Genomic DNA, 19,850 nt, shown 5'->3' on the forward strand with positions numbered 1-19,850 from the left:
GTAGATTTTTTTTTCAATTGCCTTAATTTAACACTTATGTTTAGTGTTTTTAACAGAAGGTTTTTTGTTTTTATTGTAGACAGATGTAAGCCAGTCAGTAGCTGGGCTTCATCCTGCATATTCCTAGGAGGAAATATGTTTATGAAGTGATGGCAAACGTGGCTGCTGCATTGGTCAGGAATGATAACCGCAGAGGAATTGAAACCCAGCCTTGAAGAGTAGGTAGAATTTACAGTTGCAGAAGTGGAGTGTGGTTGGGGCTCTGCATTCTAAATGGAGGAACAGCATAAGTACAAGTGAGGAAGAGGTAGAAGACAATTTCAGAGACGAGCACTACAGAGTCTAAGATGGGGGCCCAATAGCAAATGAAGGGGCGGCCAAAGCCAGCCATCTCGGAAGGGATGTGAGACCAGTCCACGGACACAGCCTTTCCACACTTCTGTATCCTGTAGCAGCTGAAAATGATCATGCCCAGGCCCCTTTCATCATCTGTCATCAGGAAGGCCTGACTACAGATAACATTTATTGAGTGAGCACTAACTACATGCCAGGAATGTTCCCTAAGCATTTCGTGTGAGTTAACTAATTTAATCTTCACAACAACCTCACAAGATAGGTTCTATTATTATCCCTGTTTTATAGATGAGGAAAGTGAAGCACAGTAGGTTGACATTTTTTGTGACCTTTCTCTATTCAATGATCTGTTTTCTCTTTATCATGACTCAGAGTTCCCAAGATCTATTTGCCAAACGGCGAATTATTGTCAAAACAGGAATTTACCTGTAGGGGTAGGGTGCAGGTAGATCCTTGGAAAGAATATCAGATAGAGATCAGAGAGCTAAGGATTTTGAACATCTTTTTTTTTTTTTCTGTGGATATGAAGAATTTGCTGAGATTTTAAAGCAGGGGGTGGCATACTGAGCTGTTTAGTAAAGCCAGTCTGGGAGGATGGGGCACAGTAGGTTGAGAGTGGGGAAAAATGAGGTACCTGTGATACCAGCTGACCAGTTAGGAAGTTAATGGCAGTGACTAGGAGGGAAGTGGTGAAAAGCTGGGTGAGGTGGCGATCGTGGTAACAGAGAGAGCACAGATACAAGAGTTATTATGAAGATCCTGGTGACTAGAGTGGGCTTGAGTGACTGCTGAGTCCCGAGGAGATCAGGAAGTCAATCCTGATGAGAGAAGGTGGTAAATTTAACTTTAGCTTTTTTGAGTTTGTGGAATAGTGAGTCATTCCAGCCTGGGATGTGTCATTGTATTGGGTATCCTGACTTTGGTTTTTAAACTTTATTTGATATACATCCCTCTTTTTGACATGGATGGCAATATTGATGTCTGTATTTTAATTTCACATTAGTCCTTTACCTGGTAAAAATATATTTACTTATTCTATTAATTAATATTATTTTATTATGATAATATATAATTAATATTGTTATTTGCTGTAGGTTATCAGACCAGGATGAAGAGGGAAAGATCAAGCAGGAGTGTATCATATCTGACCCCTCCTTTTCCATGGTGACAGTCCAAAGGGAAGATAGTGGGATAACCTGGGAAACCAATTCAAGTAGATCTTCTACTCCTTGGGCTTCAGAAGAAAGTCAGACTTCTGGTGTGTGTAGTCAGGAAGGGTCAACTGTGAATTCTCCTCCTGGAAATGTTTCCTTTATTGTGGATGAAGTGAAAAAGGTTCGGAAAAGGACTCATAAGTCAAAGCGTGGTTCACCATCATTACGCCGGAAAGGCAACAAAAAAAGAAATTCTTTTGAATCCCAAGATGTTCCAACAAACAAAAAAGGCAGTACTATAACTTCAGCAAGCCAGGTACTAACCACGGAAAAAGAGAAGTCATATACTGGCATTTATGATAAAGCAAGAAAAAAGAAGACCACTTCAAATACACCTCTGATTACTGGGGCAATATACAAAGAACACAAGCCATTAGTGTTAAGACCAGTCTACATAGGAACAGTACAATATAAAATTAAGATGTTTAATTCGGTTAAAGAAGAATTAATTCCTCTACAATTTTATGGAACATTGCCAAAAGGCTATGTAATTAAAGAAATACATTATAGGAGAGGGAAAGATACATCCATTAGTCTAGAGCCAGATTTGGACAATAGTGGTTCTAATACAGTGTCCAAAACAAGCAAATTAGTAGCCCAAAGCATAGAGGATAAAGTAAAAGAGGTTTTTCCACCCTGGAGAGGCGCACTCTCCAAAGGATCAGAGTCCCTAACCTTAATGTTCAGTCGTGAAGGTCAAAAGAAAATTTATGCTGATTCTCCCCTAAATGCCACGTCTGCATTGGAGCACACAGTTCCCTCTTATTCAAGTAGTGACAGAGCAGAACAAGGAATACAGCTCAGGCATTCACAGTCAGTGCCACAACAGCCAGAAGATGAAGCAAAACCACATGAAGTGGAACCTCCATCTGTGACACCCAACACACCTGCAACTATGTTCCTGAGAACAACAAAGGAAGAATGTGAGCTTGCTTCACCAGGAACTGCAGCTTCAGAGAATGACTCTTCAGTCTCACCATCATTTGCTAATGAGGTAAAGAAGGAAGATGTGTATTCTGCTCACCATTCCATTTCTCTGGAGGCAGCGTCACCAGGTCTGGCAGCATCTACCCAGGATGATTTGAACCCAGACCAAGAACAGCCGGACCTGACTTCAATAGAAAGGGCAGAACCAGTCTCTGCAAAACTGACCCCTACCCATCCCAATGTCAAAGGAGAGAAGGAGGAAAACATGCTTGAGCCATCCATTTCTCTTTCTGAACCTCTAATGTTAGAAGAACCAGAGAAAGAAGAAATAGAAACTTCCCTACCCATAGCTATTACCCCTGAACCTGAAGATTCTAATTTAGTAGAAGAAGAGATCATAGAACTTGATTACCCAGAAAGCCCATTAGTTTCCAAGAAGCCGTTCCCACCACATATGTCCCCTGAAGTGGAGCACAAAGAAGAAGAGCTTATTCTACCATTATTGACAGCATCAACTCCTGAACATGTTGCTTTGTCTGAGGAAGAAAGAGAGGAAATTGCATCTGTTTCTACTGATTCTGCTTTCGTATCAGAGTATTCAGTACCACAGGATTTGAACCATGAACTACAGGAGCAAGAAGGTGAGCCAGTTTCCCCATCCAATGTAGAAGCTATAGCTGAACATGCAGTTTTGTCCGAAGAAGAGAATGAGGAATTTGAGGCTTATTCCCTAGCTGCAGCCCCTGCATCTGAGCACTCTCTCTCACCATCCACAACTGAGAAGACTTCGGAGAGCCAGTCTCCACTGTTTTCAACAGTTACACCAGAACACATGGTCCTATCAGGAGATGAGGCCTCAGAAAGTGGGTGTTACACACCAGACTCCACATCTGCTTCTGAATATTCAGTTCCATCACAGGCAACAAAAGAGTCACTGAAGAAAACAATTGACCATAAGTCCCCGTTAATGTCGAAAGGTGTTTCTGAGTACATGATTCCAGCAGAAGAGAAGGAATTCACTGGATCATTTACTCCAGCTGTGGCCCCTGCTTCTGAGCCCTTTCTCTCACCATCCACAACCGAGAAGACTTCTGAATGCCAGTCACCACTGCCTTCTACTGCCACATCAGAATACGTGGTCCCATCAGAAGGAGAGGACCTAGGAAGTGAACGTTTCACACCGGATTCAAAGTTGATCTCCAAATATGCAGCCCCACTCAATGCAACACAGAAATCTCAAGAGAAAATAATCAATGAGGCATCCCAATTCAAACCAAAAGGCATTTCTGAACACACAGTTCTGTCAGTAGAAGGCAAGGAGGACATTGGACCATCTTCCCCAGATTTGGTTGTTGCATCTGAACACTCTTTCCCACCACACACAACCGAGATGACTTCTGAATGCCAGGCCCCACCACTTTCAGCCACCCCATCTGAATATGTTGTTCTATCAGACGAAGAGGCAGTCGAGTTGGAACGGTACACACCCTCTTCTACATCTGCTTCTGAATTTTCAGTACCACCATATGCAACACCGGAGGCACAGGAGGAAGAAATTGTCCATAGATCTCTAAATCTAAAAGGTGCATCCTCACCCATGAATTTATCAGAAGAAGATCAAGAAGACATTGGACCTTTTTCTCCAGATTCTGCATTTGTGTCAGAATTCTCATTTCCACCGTGTGTAACCCAGGAAGCAGAGAAAAGAAAATTTGAGTGCGATTCTCCAATATGTTTAACATCACCATCTGAGCACACTATTTTGTCAGATGAAGACACTGAAGGAGCGGAACTGTTCTCTCCAGACTCAGCATCACAAGTTTCAATCCCTCCCTTTAGAATCTCAGAAACAGAGAAAAATGAACTTGAGCCTGATTCACTGTTAACTGCAATGTCTGCTTCAGGTTATTCCTGCTTTTCAGAAGCAGATGAGGAAGCCATTGGATCTATAGCTGCTACACCTGTATCTGAGCAGTTCAGTTCATCACAGAAGCAAAAAGCTGAAACTTTCCCTTTGATGTCTCCGCTTGAAGACTTAAGTCTGCTGCCTTCAACAGATAAATCAGAGAAAGCGGAAATTAAGCCAGAGATTCCAACAACCTCAACATCTGTATCTGAATATCTCATTTTGGCACAGAAGCAGAAAACTCAAGCATATTTAGAGCCTGAGTCTGAAGACTTGATGCCTCCACATTTAACCAGTGAAGTGGAGAAGGGAGAAAGGGAGGCGAGTTCATCAGTAGCTGCAATACTTGCTTCTTTACCTGCACAATCACCTATAGTAAAGGAAGAAACCAAACCTGCATCTCCACATTCAGTTTTACCTGATTCAGTCCCTGCAATCAAGAAAGAACAGGAACCCACAGCAGCACTCACTCTAAAAGCTGCAGATGAACAGATGGCTTTGTCAAAAGTCAGAAAGGAAGAAATTGTGCCTGATTCTCAAGAAGCTACAGCACATGTATCACAGGATCAAAAAATGGAGCCTCAGCCTCCAAATGTTCCAGGGTCTGAGATGAAATATTCAGTTTTGCCTGACGTGGTAGATGAGCCAAAGAAGGGTGTCAAGCCCAAATTAGTTCTAAATGTGACTTCTGAACTAGAACAGAGAAAGTTGTCCAAGAATGAGCCTGAAGTAATAAAACCGTATTCACCTCTAAAGGAAACATCTTTATCTGGACCTGAGGTTTTATCAGCAGTGAAAATGGAGATGAAACATGATTCCAAAATAACAACTACACCTACAGTGCTTCATTCAGCTTCCTCAGGAGTGGAAAAGCAAGTTGAACATGGTCCACCTGCACTAGCATTTTCAGCTTTGTCAGAAGAAATTAAAAAAGAAATTGAACCCAGTTCCTCAACAACTACAGCATCTGTAACTAAGCTTGATTCAAACTTAACCAAAGTAGTAAAAGAAGAAATCCCAACAGATTCATCTCTTGTCACTCCTGTAGATCGTCCAGTTTTAACAAAAGTAGGAAAGGGTGAATTAGGAAGTGGTTTGCCACCACTGGTAACATCTGCAGATGAACATTCAGTTCTTGCAGAAGAAGACAAGGTGGCAATTAAAGGTGCTTCTCCCATTGAAACTTCATCCAAACATTTAGCTTTGTCAGAAGCAGAGAAGGAAATTAAATTTGATTCACTTCCAAGTGTCTCCTCTATAGTAGAGCATTCTGTTTTGTCAGAAGTAGAAGCCAAAGAAGTTAAAGCTGGGTTGCCACTAATCAAAACGTCATCTTCTCAGCATTCAGAGGAATCTGAGGAAGCAAGGGTAGAAGACAAACAAGGTCTTTTATTGTCTACAGTCCGTGACTCTGAACATTTGGTTTCATCACAGAAGAAGAGCTTGGTGTCTGCCTCAGAGGTGTTAGGGCCTGAATATGAGCTTTCACTCAGCCTATGGGGTGAGATAAAGAAGGAAGAAACTGAACTTCCTTCATCACAAAATGTGTCACCTGCATCCAAACATATAATTCCAAAAGGCAAAGATGAGGAAATAGCAAGTTCATCTCCTGAGCTGGAAAATTTAGCATCAGGTTTAGCCCCAACATTACTGCTCCTCAGTGATGATAAGAACAAACAGGCAGTGGAGGTATCTTCTACAGCTCAGGGAGACTTCCCAACAGAAAAACAAGACGTTGCTTTGGCAGAGCTGTCTTTGGAACCTGAGAAGAAAGACAAGCCACACCAACCGTTGGAATTACCAAATGCTGGGTCAGAATTTTCTAGTGATTTAGGTAGACAAAGTGGATCCATAGGTACAAAACAAGCAAAGTCTCCCATAACTGAAACAGAGGATTCTGTTTTAGAAGAAGGCCCAGCTGAGCTTAGGAGCAGAGAAGGAAAAGAAGAAAATAGAGAGCTTTATGCATCTTCTACAATGCCTGCAATTTCAGAGCTTTCATCATTGCTTAGGGAGGAATCTCAGAATGAAGGAATTAAACCTTTCTCTCCCAAGATCGTCAGCCTAGAGTCGAAAGAACCACCTGCCTCTGTAGCTGAAGGAGGCAACCCAGAAGAATTTCAGCCATTTACTTTTTCTTTAAAAGGATTATCAGAGGAGGTTAGCCATCCAGCCGACTTTAAAAAGGGAGGAAATCAAGAAATAGGCCCATTACCACCAACTGGAAATTTGAAGGCACAAGTCATGGGAGATATTTTAGATAAGCTAAGTGAAGAAACAGGCCACCCAGATTCATCCCAGGTACTCCAGAGTATAACAGAACCATCAAAGATTGCTCCTTCTGACCTCCCTGTGGAACAAAAAAAGACAGAAAAAGCACTTCATTCAGATCAAACTGTTAAATTACCTGATGTAAGCACCTCTTTTGAAGATAAACAAGATCTGGGTATTAAGCAGTTTTCATTTATGAGAGAGAATTTGCCTTTGGAACAATCAAAATCATTTATGACAACCAAGCCTGCAGATGTCAAAGAAACAAAAATGGAAGAATTCTTTATTTCTCCAAAGGATGAAAACTGGATGTTGGAAAAGCCAGAAAATGTGGCTAGTCAACACGAAGAGAGAATAGCAGGATCTGTGCAGCTGGATTCCTCTGGCAGCAATGAGCTGAGGCCAGGGCAGCTCAAGGCTGCTGTGTCCAGTAAGGACCATACATATGAAGTGAGAAAGCAGGTCCTGCCGCATTCTGCTGAAGAATCTCATTTGTCATCACAAGAAGCAGTATCTGCTCTTGATACTTCCAGTGGTAGTGTAGAGACCTTATCAAGTAAAAGTTACTCTTCTGAAGAAGTAAAGCTGGCTGAAGAACCAAAGTCTTTAGTCCTAGCTGGAAATGTAGAGAGAAACATAGCAGAGGGGAAGGAGATTCATTCTTTGACGGAGAGTGAAAGTTTGCCATTGGAGAAAGCAAACACAGAGTTTTCCTGGCCTTCCAAAGAAGATAGCCAGGAAAAAATTAAACTGCCTCCTGAAAGATGCTTCCAGAAACCAGTGTCTGGCCTATCAGTGGAACAGGTGAAGTCAGAAACAATCTCCTCTTCTGTCAAAACAGCCCATTTCCTGGCAGAAGGTGTGGAACCTGCATTGGGCAATGAAAAAGAAGCACACAGGAGCACACCTCCTTTTCCTGAAGAGAAGCCATTGGAAGAATCAAAAATGGTTCAGTCAAAGGTTATTGATGATGCTGATGAGGGAAAGAAACCAGCACCAGAAGTAAAAATACCCGCGCAAAGAAAACCCGTCTCCTCAATCCATGCAAAAGAATCTCAATCCCCAGAGTCACCTGAGGTGACACAAAAGCCGCCTACACAGCCAAAGGTGGCTAAGCCAGACCTTCCTAAGGAAAAGGGAAAGAAAGGAATTTCATCTTTCAAATCGTGGATGTCCAGCTTGTTTTTTGGATCAAGCACTCCAGATAACAAAGTTGCTGAACAAGAAGACTTAGAAACACAGCCAAGACCATCTGTAGAAAAAGCAGTGACTGTGATAGAGCCTGAAGGTACAAGTCCCACCAATTTTAATGTAGCTGAGAAACCAGCTGATCATTCATTATCAGAGGTAAAACTTAAAACTGCTGATGAACTCAGAGGTACTTCAGTAAAATCTGGTGATGGTCAAAACGTTAAAGAAAAATCCATAATTTTATCAAATGTAGAAGATTTACAACAGCCAAAAACCATTTCTGAGGTGTCTAGGGAAGATTATGGAAAAAAAGAAATCTCAGGCGATTCAGAGGAAATGAACATAAACTCAGTAGTTACTTCTGCTGATGGTAAGAATCTTGAAATTCAACCTTATTCACTAATCGGTGAGAAATTGGTTATGGAAGAAGCCAAAACTATTGTTCCTCTTCATGTTACTGATAGTAAAAGAGTCCAGAAGCCAGCAATCGCTCCTCCATCTAAATGGAATATTTCTATTTTTAAGGAAGAGCCAAGAAGTGATCAAAAACAAAAATCACTCCTTTCATTTGATGTAGTAGATAAGGTGCCACAACAGCCAAAATCAGCTTCCTCCAACTTTGCAAGTAAAAATATCACAAAGGAATCAGAGAAACCAGAGTCAATTATTTTGCCAGTAGAAGAATCAAAAGGCAGTTTAATTGATCTCAGTGAAGACAGACTCAAGAAAGAAATGCAAAATCCTACTTCCTTGAAAATTTCTGAAGAGGAAACCAAACTCAGGTCTGTTAGTCCAACTGAGAAGAAAGACAATTTGGAAAACAGATCATATAGCTTGGCAGAAAAGAAGGTGCTGGCAGAAAAACAAAACTCTGTGGCCCCATTAGAGCTTAGAGATAGTGATGAAATAGGGAAGACACAAATTACACATGGATCTAGATCTACTGAACTGGAAGAATCAAAAGCCGATGCTATGCCACAGCACTTCTATCAAAATGAAGACTACAATGAAAGACCCAAAATCATTGTTGGTTCTGAAAAGGAGAAAGGTGAAGAAAAAGAAAATCAGGTATATGTGCTTTCAGAAGGAAAGAAGCAGCAGGAACATCAGCCTTATTCTGTGAATGTAGCCGAGTCTATGATTAAAGAATCAGATATCTCCTTAAGTCATTCTTTGGGTGAAACTCAATCATTTTCATTAGTTAAAGCTACATCAGTTACTGAAAAATCAGAAGCCATGCTCTCAGAGGCTCACCCAGAAATCAGAGAAGCAAAGGCAGTAGGAACCCAACCACATCGTTCAGAAGAAAGTAAAGTTTTGGTGGAGAAAACCAAGATTTTCCTGCCGGTGGCTCTTTCTTGTCGTGATGAAATAGAGAACCACTCTTTATCTCAGGAAGGAAATCTAGTATTAGAAAAGTCAAGCAGAGATATTCCAGATCACAGTGAAGAAAAAGAACAGTTCAGAGAGTCAGAGCTTTCGAAAGGTGGTTCAGCAGATATCACAAAAGAAAGTATGAAACAAGGATTTCAAGCAAAGGCAGTAGGAACCCAACCACATCCTTTAGAAGAAAGTAAAGTTTTGGTGGAGAAAACCAAGACTTTCCTGCCAGTGGTTCTTTCTTGTCATGATGAAACAGAGAACCACTCTTTGACTCAGGAAGGAAATCTAGTATTAGAAAAGTCAAGCAGAGATATGCCAGATCACAGTGAAGAAAAAGAACAGTTCAGAGAGTCAGAGCTGTGGAAAGGTGGTTCAGTAGATACCACAAAAGAAAGTGTGAAACAAGGATTTCCATCTAAAGAATCCGAAAGGACTTTAGCTCATCCTTTTGATGAAACTAAGAGCTCAGAAACACCACCATATTTGCTGTCATCTGTAAAACCACAAACTCTTGCTTCAGGACCTTCTCCAGAAATTAATGCAGTGAAGAAACAAGAAATGCCACAATCAGAATTGACTCCAGAAAGGCATACAGTTCATACTATTCAGACATCTAAAGATGACACATCCGATGTGCCTAAACAATCTGTTCTTGTTTCAAAGCACCACTTGGAGGCTGTGGAAGATACCCATGTAAAGGAACCACTGTCTTCAGCAAAAAGCAACTATGCTCAATTTATATCTAATACATCAGCAAGCAATGCTGATAAAATGGTTTCTAATAAAGAAATGCCCAAGGAACCTGAAGACACGTATGCAAAAGATGAAGACTTTACAGTGACTAGTAAGCCAGCTGGACTTTCAGAAGATCAGAAGACTGCCTTTAGTATCATTTCTGAAGGCTGTGAGATATTGAATATTCATGCTCCTGCCTTTATTTCTTCAATCGATCAGGAAGAAAGTGAACAAATGCAAGATAAGTTAGAATATTTGGAAGAGAAAGCCTCATTTAAAACCATACCACTCCCTGATGATAGTGAAACAGTTGCTTGTCATAAAACATTAAAGAGCAGGTTAGAAGATGAAAAAGTTACACCATTGAAAGAAAATAAACAAAAGGAAACTCATAAGACAAAAGAAAAGATATCCACAGATTCAGAAACTGGTGATTTATCGTTTATTCAGCCCACAATTCCCAGTGAAGAGGATTATTTTGAAAAATATACTTTGATTGATTATAACATCTCCCCAGACCCAGAAAAACAGAAAGCTCCACAGAAATTAAATGTTGAAGAGAAACTCTCAAAGGAAGTTACAGAAGAAACTATCTCGTTCCCAGTAAGTTCAGTGGAAAGTGCACTAGAACATGAATATGACTTGGTGAAATTAGATGAAAGTTTTTATGGACCAGAAAAGGGCCACGACATATTATCTCATCTAGAGACCCAAAGCCAAAACTCAGCTGACAGGAATGTTTCAAAGGACACAAAGAGAGATGTGGATTCAAAGTCACCAGGGATGCCTTTATTTGAAGCAGAGGAAGGAGTCCTATCACGAACCCAGATATTTCCTACCACTATTAAAGTCATTAATCCAGAACTTCTGGAGGAGCCACCTGCACTTGCATTTTTATATAAGGATCTGTATGAAGAAGCAGTTGGAGAGAAAAAGAAGGAAGAGGAGACAGCTTCTGAAGGTGACAGTGTGAATTCTGAGGCATCATTTCCCAGCAGAAGTTCTGACACTGATGATGGAACAGGAATATATTTTGAGAAGTACATACTCAAAGATGACATTCTCCATGACACATCTCTAACTCAAAAGGACCAGGGCCAAGGTCTGGAAGAAAAGCGAGTTGGTAAGGATGATTCATACCAACCAATAGCTGCAGAAGGGGAAATTTGGGGAAAGTTTGGAACTATTTGCAGGGAGAAGAGTCTGGAAGAACAGAAAGGTGTTTATGGGGAAGGAGAATCAGTAGACCACGTGGAGACCGTTGGTAACGTAGCGATGCAGAAGAAAGCTCCCATCACAGAGGACGTCAGAGTGGCTACCCATAAAATAAGTTATGCAGTTCCATTTGAAGACACCCATCATGTTCTGGAGCGTGCAGATGAAGCAGGCAGTCAGGGTAATGAAGTCGGAAATGCAAGTCCAGAGGTCAATCTGAATGTCCCAGTACAAGTGTCCTTCCCAGAGGAAGAATTTGCATCTGGTGCAACTCATGTTCAAGAAATACCACTAGAAGAACCTGAAATCCTGGTCCCACCTGAGCCGAGTGAAGAGAGGCTCCGTAATAGCCCTGTTCAGGATGAGTATGAATTTGCAGAATCCCAGCATAATGAAGTGGTTCCTCAAGACATTTTATCAGAAGAACTGTCTTCAGAATCCACACCTGAAGATGTCTTATCTCAAGGAAAGGAATCCTTTGAGCACGTCAATGAAAATGAATTTGCTAGTGAGGCAGAACAAAGTACATCTGCTGAACAAAAAGAGCTGGGCAGCGAGAGGAAAGAAGAAGACCAATTATCATCTGAGTTAGTAACTGAAAAGGCACAAAAAGAGCTGAAAAAGTCCCAGATTGACACATACTGTTACACCTGCAAATGTCCAATTTCTGCCACTGACAAGATGTTTGGCACCCACAAAGACCATGAAGTTTCAACGCTTGACACAGCTATAAGTGCTGTAAAGGTAAGTAGATGTTGAACACACATAATTAATAATATACATATACACATTTAATTTGCTTTTACATTTTCTCAGTTTTAAAGATGATTAATATTTGATCATTGATCTTTAAGCAGAATGGTCTGAAAGCAAACTAAGAATATTTCTTCCAGAATTTAGTTAAGGTAGGCTTGACAGACATTCATGCTTAAAAATCATGCTTAGAATCAACCAACCGCAGATCAAACATACCCAGGAACACACACACACACACACACACACACACACACACCAATAAAAAACAATAAGAGGGGGCCGGGTGTGGTGGCTCACACCTATAATCTCAGCACTTTGAGAGACCGAGGTGGGAGGATTGCTTGAGTCCAGAAGTATGAGACCAGCCTGGGCAACATGGGAAGACCTTGTCTCTACTAAAAATACAAAAATTAGCTGGGTATGGTGGCGCACACCTGTAGTTTAAGTTACTTGGGGGGCTGAGGTGGGAGGATCAGTTGAGCCTGGGAGGTCAAGGCTACAGTTTGCTGAGATCCCGCCACTGCACTCCACTCCAGGTGACAGAGTGAGACCCTGTCTCAAAAATAAAATAAAAATAAAAATAAAAATAACAGCAATAAAAATAATACAAATAAAAGCAATATAGTACAGCTATTTACATAGCATTTATACTGTATCAGGCATTATAAGTAATCTAGAGATGATTTAAAGTATAGGAGAGGATGTATGCCGGTTATATGAAAATACTATGCCATTTTATATCAGAGACTTGAGCATCTTCGTATTTTGGTATCTGCTGACATCCTGAAACCAGTCCTCTGCAGATATTGAAGACAACTGTACACACTGTGTGCCACACATTTTTCTAGGCCTAGGGGCTAGCAAGAGAGACAACACAGGGTCACTGCCCTTGAGGAGCTTGGTATTTTATGGCAATAGCCCTTAACATTACCAAAAATGCCAAATAACTTGAAATTTAAAAAATTACCTTTGAGCAAAAAACTGCAAAAAGCATAGTTTCCTTCCTATTATCTACAATATCATCCTTTAAAGAGACACATTTACAATACATTGAGACATTTCATTGCAAGTTACATATAAATAATACATTAAGACAGTTTAAAATTTTACTTTCTTTATATTTCCTTTTAATTTATAAAATTCATGTTAGAAGCAGAAATTTTTTTGCATTCTTTCTGGCTATGTCTGTAGGACCCCAGTGTTCCAGATAAGTTAGTCCCAACATGTATCCTCCTGTAAGTGACTATAAATACTCCACTTCCCTGAGATACTGTTGGAATGTAGTCTTTGAGACTCTCCTCTGCCTTTCCATAGCCCTCTTACTGTTCTCACCATTCTTACCTCTTTAATCCATTCTCCATAGGGCAGCTGGAATTATCTTAAAATTACTAAATAACAATAACAATTGAGGATTTACTCTGTGCCATGCACTATTTTTTGTTTTTGTTTTTGTGTTTTAGAGACAGAGTCTCGCTGTGTCACCCAGGCTGGAGTGCAGTGGTGTAATCACAGCTCACTGCAGCCTTGACCTCCCAGGCTCAAGTGATCCCTCCACCTCAGCCTCCCAAGCCCCAAGTAGCTGGGAATATAGTCATGCACTGCCACACTGGGTTAATTAAAAAAATTTTTTTTGTACAGACAGGGTCTCCCTATGCTGCCCAGGCTGGTCTAGAACTCCTGGGCTCAAGCGATCCTCCCTCCTTGGCCTCCCAAAGTGCTGGGATTACAGGTGTGAGTCACAATGCCCAGTCTTAAGTTCTTTATATACAGGATATCTTTTAGTCTTTCTAACAGCCCTGTCACTGTCATTAGTTTGCAGATAATAAAATTGTCTCAGAGAGTTTAAACGATTTGCCCAAGGTCATGGAAGGCGAAACTGGGGCTGGTACCCAGATTTTTCTGATGCCAGAGCTCATGTTCTTGACTATATACGCATACTGCTTGGCTCAGTACCTTGCTAATGGTAGTGATTTTCAATATGATCATTCAATTAGGTCCTTGTTAAATAATTATCAGACTCATTTTGATTCAATAGGATAACATTAGAATCTTGGCGTTTTTTTAACTCCCAAATTAATCCTTCTCAACTTGTCTGATATTGGTTCTAGTTCTCCAGGGTATAATTTTGTTGAAACTTTACTTGTTAAAGTTTGGGGTTAGGGAGTAGGGCAACTTCTTTTGTGAAATCTCAGACATCAGATGCATGAGCTACGGTGGAAGTGGGCCCCATTCTGTGGTGACAATTTGTTTTAACTCACAACTACTGAGCACTGCCAGCAGAAAGAAGACTGAATTTTTTTGGTCTTCTCAATATGTTTTGTTTATCTCTATGAGTTTTAGATATTAAAAAATAATCATCTAAGTATTATCAATTTAAAACAAATTTTATAAGTAGAGAGATATGATATCTCCTGCCTTAAAATCATTTTTAAAGTTTTTTTTAATTCTTGATCTTCTCTAAACAGTATGAGAAGGAGAAGGTGGGAACCCAGTTGACTAAAGCCAAGCAGCTAGCTTCATTTCATTAAGTCAGCCATGAATATTAGTAAGAGTTGGTTGGTTGGCAATTCCTCCTCCTACTCCTCCTTTCTCCTCCTTCCTCCTCCTCCTCCCGCCTCCTCCCTCTTTCTCCTCCTCCTCCTCTTCTTCTTCTTCTTCTTCTTCCTCTTCCTCTTCCTCTTCCTCTTCTTCTTCTTCTCCTACTCCTCCTCCTCCTCCTTCTTCTTCTTCATCCTCCTCCTCCTCCTCCCCTTCTTCCTCCTCCTCTTCCTTTCCCTCCTCCTCCTCCTCCTTGTCCTCCTCCTCCTCCTCTTCTTTTTCTTCCTTTTTTCTTCTTTCTTCTTTGACAGGGTCTCACTCTGTTGCCCAGGCTAGAGTGCAGTGGCATGATCATCATAGCGCACTGAAGCCTCCTGGGCTCAAGCAATCCTCTCGCCTCAGCCTCCTGAGTAGCTGGGACTAGAGACACATGCCATCACACCCAGCTACTTTTTAAATTTTTAGTGGACACAAGATGTCACTATGTTGCCCAGTCTGGTCTCGAAGTCCTGGCTACCAGCGATCTTCCCACCTAGGCCTCCCAAAGTGCTGGGATTCCAGGCAGTAGCCACTGCAGCTGGCCAGTTGGCAACTTTTTAAAAATAAAAATCAATTTAAAAAATTGTAGCTTGAGAATTTTCTAGCATCTTAAGGGCAGGCATTTGTGCCTGTTCCAGGAGCCAATGGCTGCAGTTATAGATCACCCAAGTCCTTGTGTCTCCTCCCCAGTCCATCCCCATCATGTGCTGTTATTTATTTTCTTCATTTACTCACTCCCTTCCTGCATTCTCAGTGTTTATTTATCTCCCATTGTGTGTCAGGAACTGTGCTAATCATTGAGAGAGAAAAAAACAAAGGAAGATGGACTTGTAGATTCCCAAAATCAATACAATGTTGTGAAAGCCCAATGTTCTGAGAAACTAACCTTTTGGGAGTGAAATGGTGGGGTAGGAAAGGGAACGTTAGTAAAGGTGTCTCTAAAAGGTGACGCTTGGGTGAGCTTTAAATGAGATAGAGCTCTTCTAGCAGTCAAGGTCAGGGACAACATTCTAGAGCCAAGGAATACCATATGAAGGCACACAGATGAGAAAGAGTGCAAGGACAAAGTCAGCTTGTGTGATTGGAGCCTGGGGGCTGTGGAGAAGAGGTAAGGGCCATAGAGGGAAGTAGAGACCAGATCCTGAGGAGACCTCCATCAATGTTGTATCTCCATCAGTCTGTGGCAGTGAATCAGACAGCTGAAGCTCTGCTATTTTTTCTGCTTTGTTATTTTTTAAGTTTAGCAAGATTGGCTGTTGCTAGGTTTATAATTATGGCTAAAGTGGATACCATGCTCCCCTATCACCCCATACGTTTTCTAGTTGGCTATTACCCCTTGAGTATTTTAACCCTTTGAGGGTCATTAGAACTTTTAGGTCCCTTTATAGACAGTCTCTCTCAGTTGGTATGCTAAATTTTGGGCCTTGTAGCACTCTGATCACCTTCTCAGGCCATTGGTGTAAATGTGAAGAAATTACTCAGGTATATTGGACCAGTTTAGCAAAAAGACTCCTCTCTCAGAACATATAAAAACCAAGGCCTTACTAGAGAGAACGCATTCAAATCCATAGTTCATTAAAACAGGTATGTTTTGAGCTCATCAATTTATCAAGAAAGTCCATTCTTTCACTTAAGAAGATATACTGTCTTTGTGTAGTTGTTTTGAGGTTTTCACTCAAAACCTCCTAATTGTTTATCATACAGAATTATCTATAGTCAGATGAAGCAGTATAGAAAATTTAAGAACTCATTTGTTAGTGGATATAGTATAGTAAGTCTCTACCAAACATACTAAATTTATAAGGAATTTGGAGCTCACTGGTTGAAGTTCTCTTCCTAAATGTCATATACTAAGGATATCTTAATTCTTTTCTTCAGGTTCAATTAGCAGAATTTCTAGAAAATTTACAAGAAAAGTCCTTGAAGATTGAAGCCTTTGTTAGTGAGATAGAATCCTTTTTTAATACCATTGAGGTAAGTTAACACACCCATTTTACCTTAACCTGGCTTGTTCACAGTATCAGAAGTAAATGATTCTGAGGTGAAGGGATCTGACTTGGGGATTTTATGCGCATGTGTTGTTTGCCATTGTTGGTTCGGTTCCATTCAAAGCAAGAATGCTTAAAGTCTTCTCTCTGTGCATAATGAGTGAGACTCCTTTCTGCCTATGGATAAAAGATTTGCCCTTAACAACAGACATGCATTTATTAGACACTTACTTTAATAGGGCAAATGCTTTACATGCTTTACCTGACTGAATCCTCACAATTATATGAGATAGGTGTTATTATTGTTCCAATTTTATAGATAAGAAACCAAGTCTTAGAGTACATTCCTCGTTTTCATGCCTCTCACTGGGTTAACTCTGCAGAAATGCTCTGAGTTACTGTCCAGTGTCCCATGCCCAGGGCCAGTGAGTGCCTCTCATAGCACAACTATCTCTGATGAGTTCATGCTCTCCTAGCTGCTGGCTCCTGTCCCTTCTGCAGGGAAGAGAGGGACTAGCAATGCTCCATCCTTATACAGAGATGGCCCAGGCACCCTCACCAGTCAATCAGGACTGGCAGAGGGCCTGAGGCCACTGCAGAGGCTGCTGCACAGTTTCCCTACTACTGGGGCCACTCCACATGCTGGTTTGCTTGTAAGAGGTCTGCTTAATTCATGTTGCAGATCAACTAGTACGTGCTAGTTATTTCGGGTGTCCCCTTCCCCAGGTGTCCTTTTTAGAGAGTAAATTATGGGATCATCTTATTACTAGCCCCACAAGTGAGGACAGCCAGGCATCTGGATGTGTCTGGACAGGCAACAAAGTTTCTCTCACTGTGGGATAACTGCCATCTCACTGGAGAACATTTGGGGAGGTAGCCCCCATTCCATATCTGGGCTTTCTGCCTTGCACTGTGATATTAGTGGAGTGATGCCTTTCCACCTTCTGAAGGCCAGGGATGCTCACTCAGCGTGATGCCGTTTTCAAGTTTCATCATGTGTGAGTGCAGGTGGGCAAGACTTCCATAAGAATATATATATATTTTGTATTACGGTAGCTAAAACTTTCTTGATGATACTGTTACGGTAAATTCTACTGCTTTATTGTGAAACTAATTGTGGGAAAGGGATTGGTAGATTAGAAATTTGAACTGTGCATGTGATGTCTGATTCTCTGATCAGGATGCCAGAGGTCAATTCTTTAAAAGGCTGGTGTTTCCAAAAAAAAAAAAAAAAAAGCATGCATTTCTTGTTTCATTCAGAAGTGGGCTTTTTTGCTTGTTTGTTTTCAGGAAAACTGTAGTAAAAATGAGAAAAGGCTAGAAGAACAGAATGAGGAAATGATGAAGAAGGTTTTAGCACAGTATGATGAGAAAGCCCAGAGCTTTGAGGAAGTAAAGAAGAAGAAGATGGAGTTCCTGCATGAGCAGATGGTCCACTTTCTGCAGAGCATGGACACTGCCAAGGACACCCTGGAGACCATCGTGAGAGAAGCAGAGGAGCTTGATGAGGCCGTCTTCCTGACTGTAAGTGCCAAGTAAAATGGGCTCAAACACCTTGCGCCCACTCTGGCACATCTACTTTTAAAGCTTCATTTTTCACTATTCCTTAAGATTATTTATATCTCTGTGTGGGATTTATATAATTCTGGCATTTAAACATTATTTGGGCATGCCTGATGCCTATAGAAAAGGCCCAGCAAACCCTGAAAGCCTCAATGCCCAGATCCAGCTGAAAGATACATGGAGACAGCCCACAGCATCATCATTCCATTGCGTCCCACTGGATTGATTGGTCATTGTCTAAGAGGGAGGGAAAAAAGCCTTGTTCCTGCCATGCTTTCCCTCTGAGGGCCAGCTGGCGTCCTCAGGCTGGCTCCTGAGGCTGTCCTCTTTACTCCCTAAGCTGAAGTGACCACTCATATGGGCTGTTCCCCCTCTGAGCCTGGCCAAGGGACTGAGAGTAACATTTGGGTGTGCGAAAGGATGACATAATGGGGTACCCCTCTCAGGTAATAAATATGTTGGTGTTTTTACAAGGGGTTTCTTGGGGACAGGATTCCTTAATTCAAGCAGGTAACTTGTAGACATGGAAATTCCCTTGAGTGCTCCCCAGATTGCACCAGCAGAGACACCTCTGTGCTCCCTGCAATTCCCTAGAATATTCAGTGAGGTGCTGGGTCTCCATGAAGCCAGGATTAAGCAGAAATAGTGGAGATGTTTTCCCTGAAGGCAGTTCCAAGCGTAATTGTCACACAGCGGGAAGCACTGCTCTTAGGATGACTGGGAACCTCCCTTTCAAAGTTCCCCATCCCCCTACCCTTTAGAAAACTTCGGAGATACAGCAAGGCAAAACGGAACAATGTTAGCCTTTTGATTTGCCTCTGGGGACGGCTCTTGCCAGGGTAAATTTGGGTGAAGTGGACATGGCCATTCTCAAAGAGAACTAAACTCATTACATTGTTTTGTGTGTAATTAAGGCAAAGCTTCTTATTCATAAATTGGGCACTGCTTGTGAAGCATAATGTTAATTAAGTGCTTTTTGTTCCCTGAGAACCTTATCTTTGTTCTATAAGAATAAGAATAATTTACTTCTTTCTAGAAGAGCAAACTGTAAAAAAAAAAAAAAAAAAAGGCATTTTTCCTACTTATAAAAGTAATATTACTCATTTTTTAAAATTGGAAAATATAGAAAAGCACACAGAAAATATCACTCAGATAAATACTGATTACATTTTTGATATCTATCCCTCATTGAAAACATTTAAGTCATTTTTCCTGCTTTAGAGAATTCTATTCTGGAAGCTAAGCCATTGGTTGATGAATAGAGAGAAGCAGAGCATAAGCAACTCATTGCCAGTCCCGCTGATCACAGAGACAGAGCCAACTGCAAATGAAACCACCCTCCATCCCTGTCCTGACACTGCTCATCCCACTCATTCCCCCTCTCCTGCATTTTGCCTTCTGAGCACTTATGTCCTTGCTGCCCAGGCTGAGACAAAAACAACCTCAGGGAAGCTGAGGGGTTATGATTTTCAAACGTGGGTAATCTTAATGCTCCTGGTTGTTTTTTCTTTCTGTTGTTAATTAGCTTCTCTCTCTCTCTTTTTCTCTCTTCTCCTCCTCCTCCTTCCTCTGTCTTTCTCCCTAAGTCGTTTGAGGAAATCAATGAAAGGTATATAAAACATGATACAATGTAGTGGCAAACAGCATGACTGGATGCTTGCTTTTTAATATTTTGGTGCTTTATGGAAAATGAGCTGCCAATTAAAAAATGCATTTAGTGGGCTACAGTATTTTCACTTTTAGACACAGTGCTTTTAAAAGCTAAATGAC

At 41.1% G+C, this 19,850-nt stretch overlaps 1 protein-coding gene across 2 annotated transcripts in view; it reads left to right on the forward strand.

Moving 5' to 3' along the window:
• The window catches only part of CMYA5 (cardiomyopathy associated 5), a 102,899-nt gene that overhangs the window by 37,381 nt on the left and 45,668 nt on the right, over positions 1-19,850 (forward strand). Inside the window, exons 2-5 of one of the 2 annotated variants that reach the window (XM_054488478.2) lie at positions 1,449-11,940; positions 16,408-16,503; positions 17,808-18,041; positions 19,667-19,689. In XM_054488478.2, coding sequence (XP_054344453.1) covers positions 1,449-11,940; positions 16,408-16,503; positions 17,808-18,041; positions 19,667-19,689 — 10,845 coding nt within the window. The remainder of the gene's footprint in view (positions 1-1,448; positions 11,941-16,407; positions 16,504-17,807; positions 18,042-19,666; positions 19,690-19,850) is intronic. The other variant, XR_008502663.2, reaches the window with a different exon arrangement.

Source organism: Pongo pygmaeus, chromosome 4 (assembly GCF_028885625.2).
Source record: "Pongo pygmaeus isolate AG05252 chromosome 4, NHGRI_mPonPyg2-v2.0_pri, whole genome shotgun sequence".
In the NCBI taxonomy this organism is placed as follows: domain Eukaryota; kingdom Metazoa; phylum Chordata; class Mammalia; order Primates; family Hominidae; genus Pongo; species Pongo pygmaeus.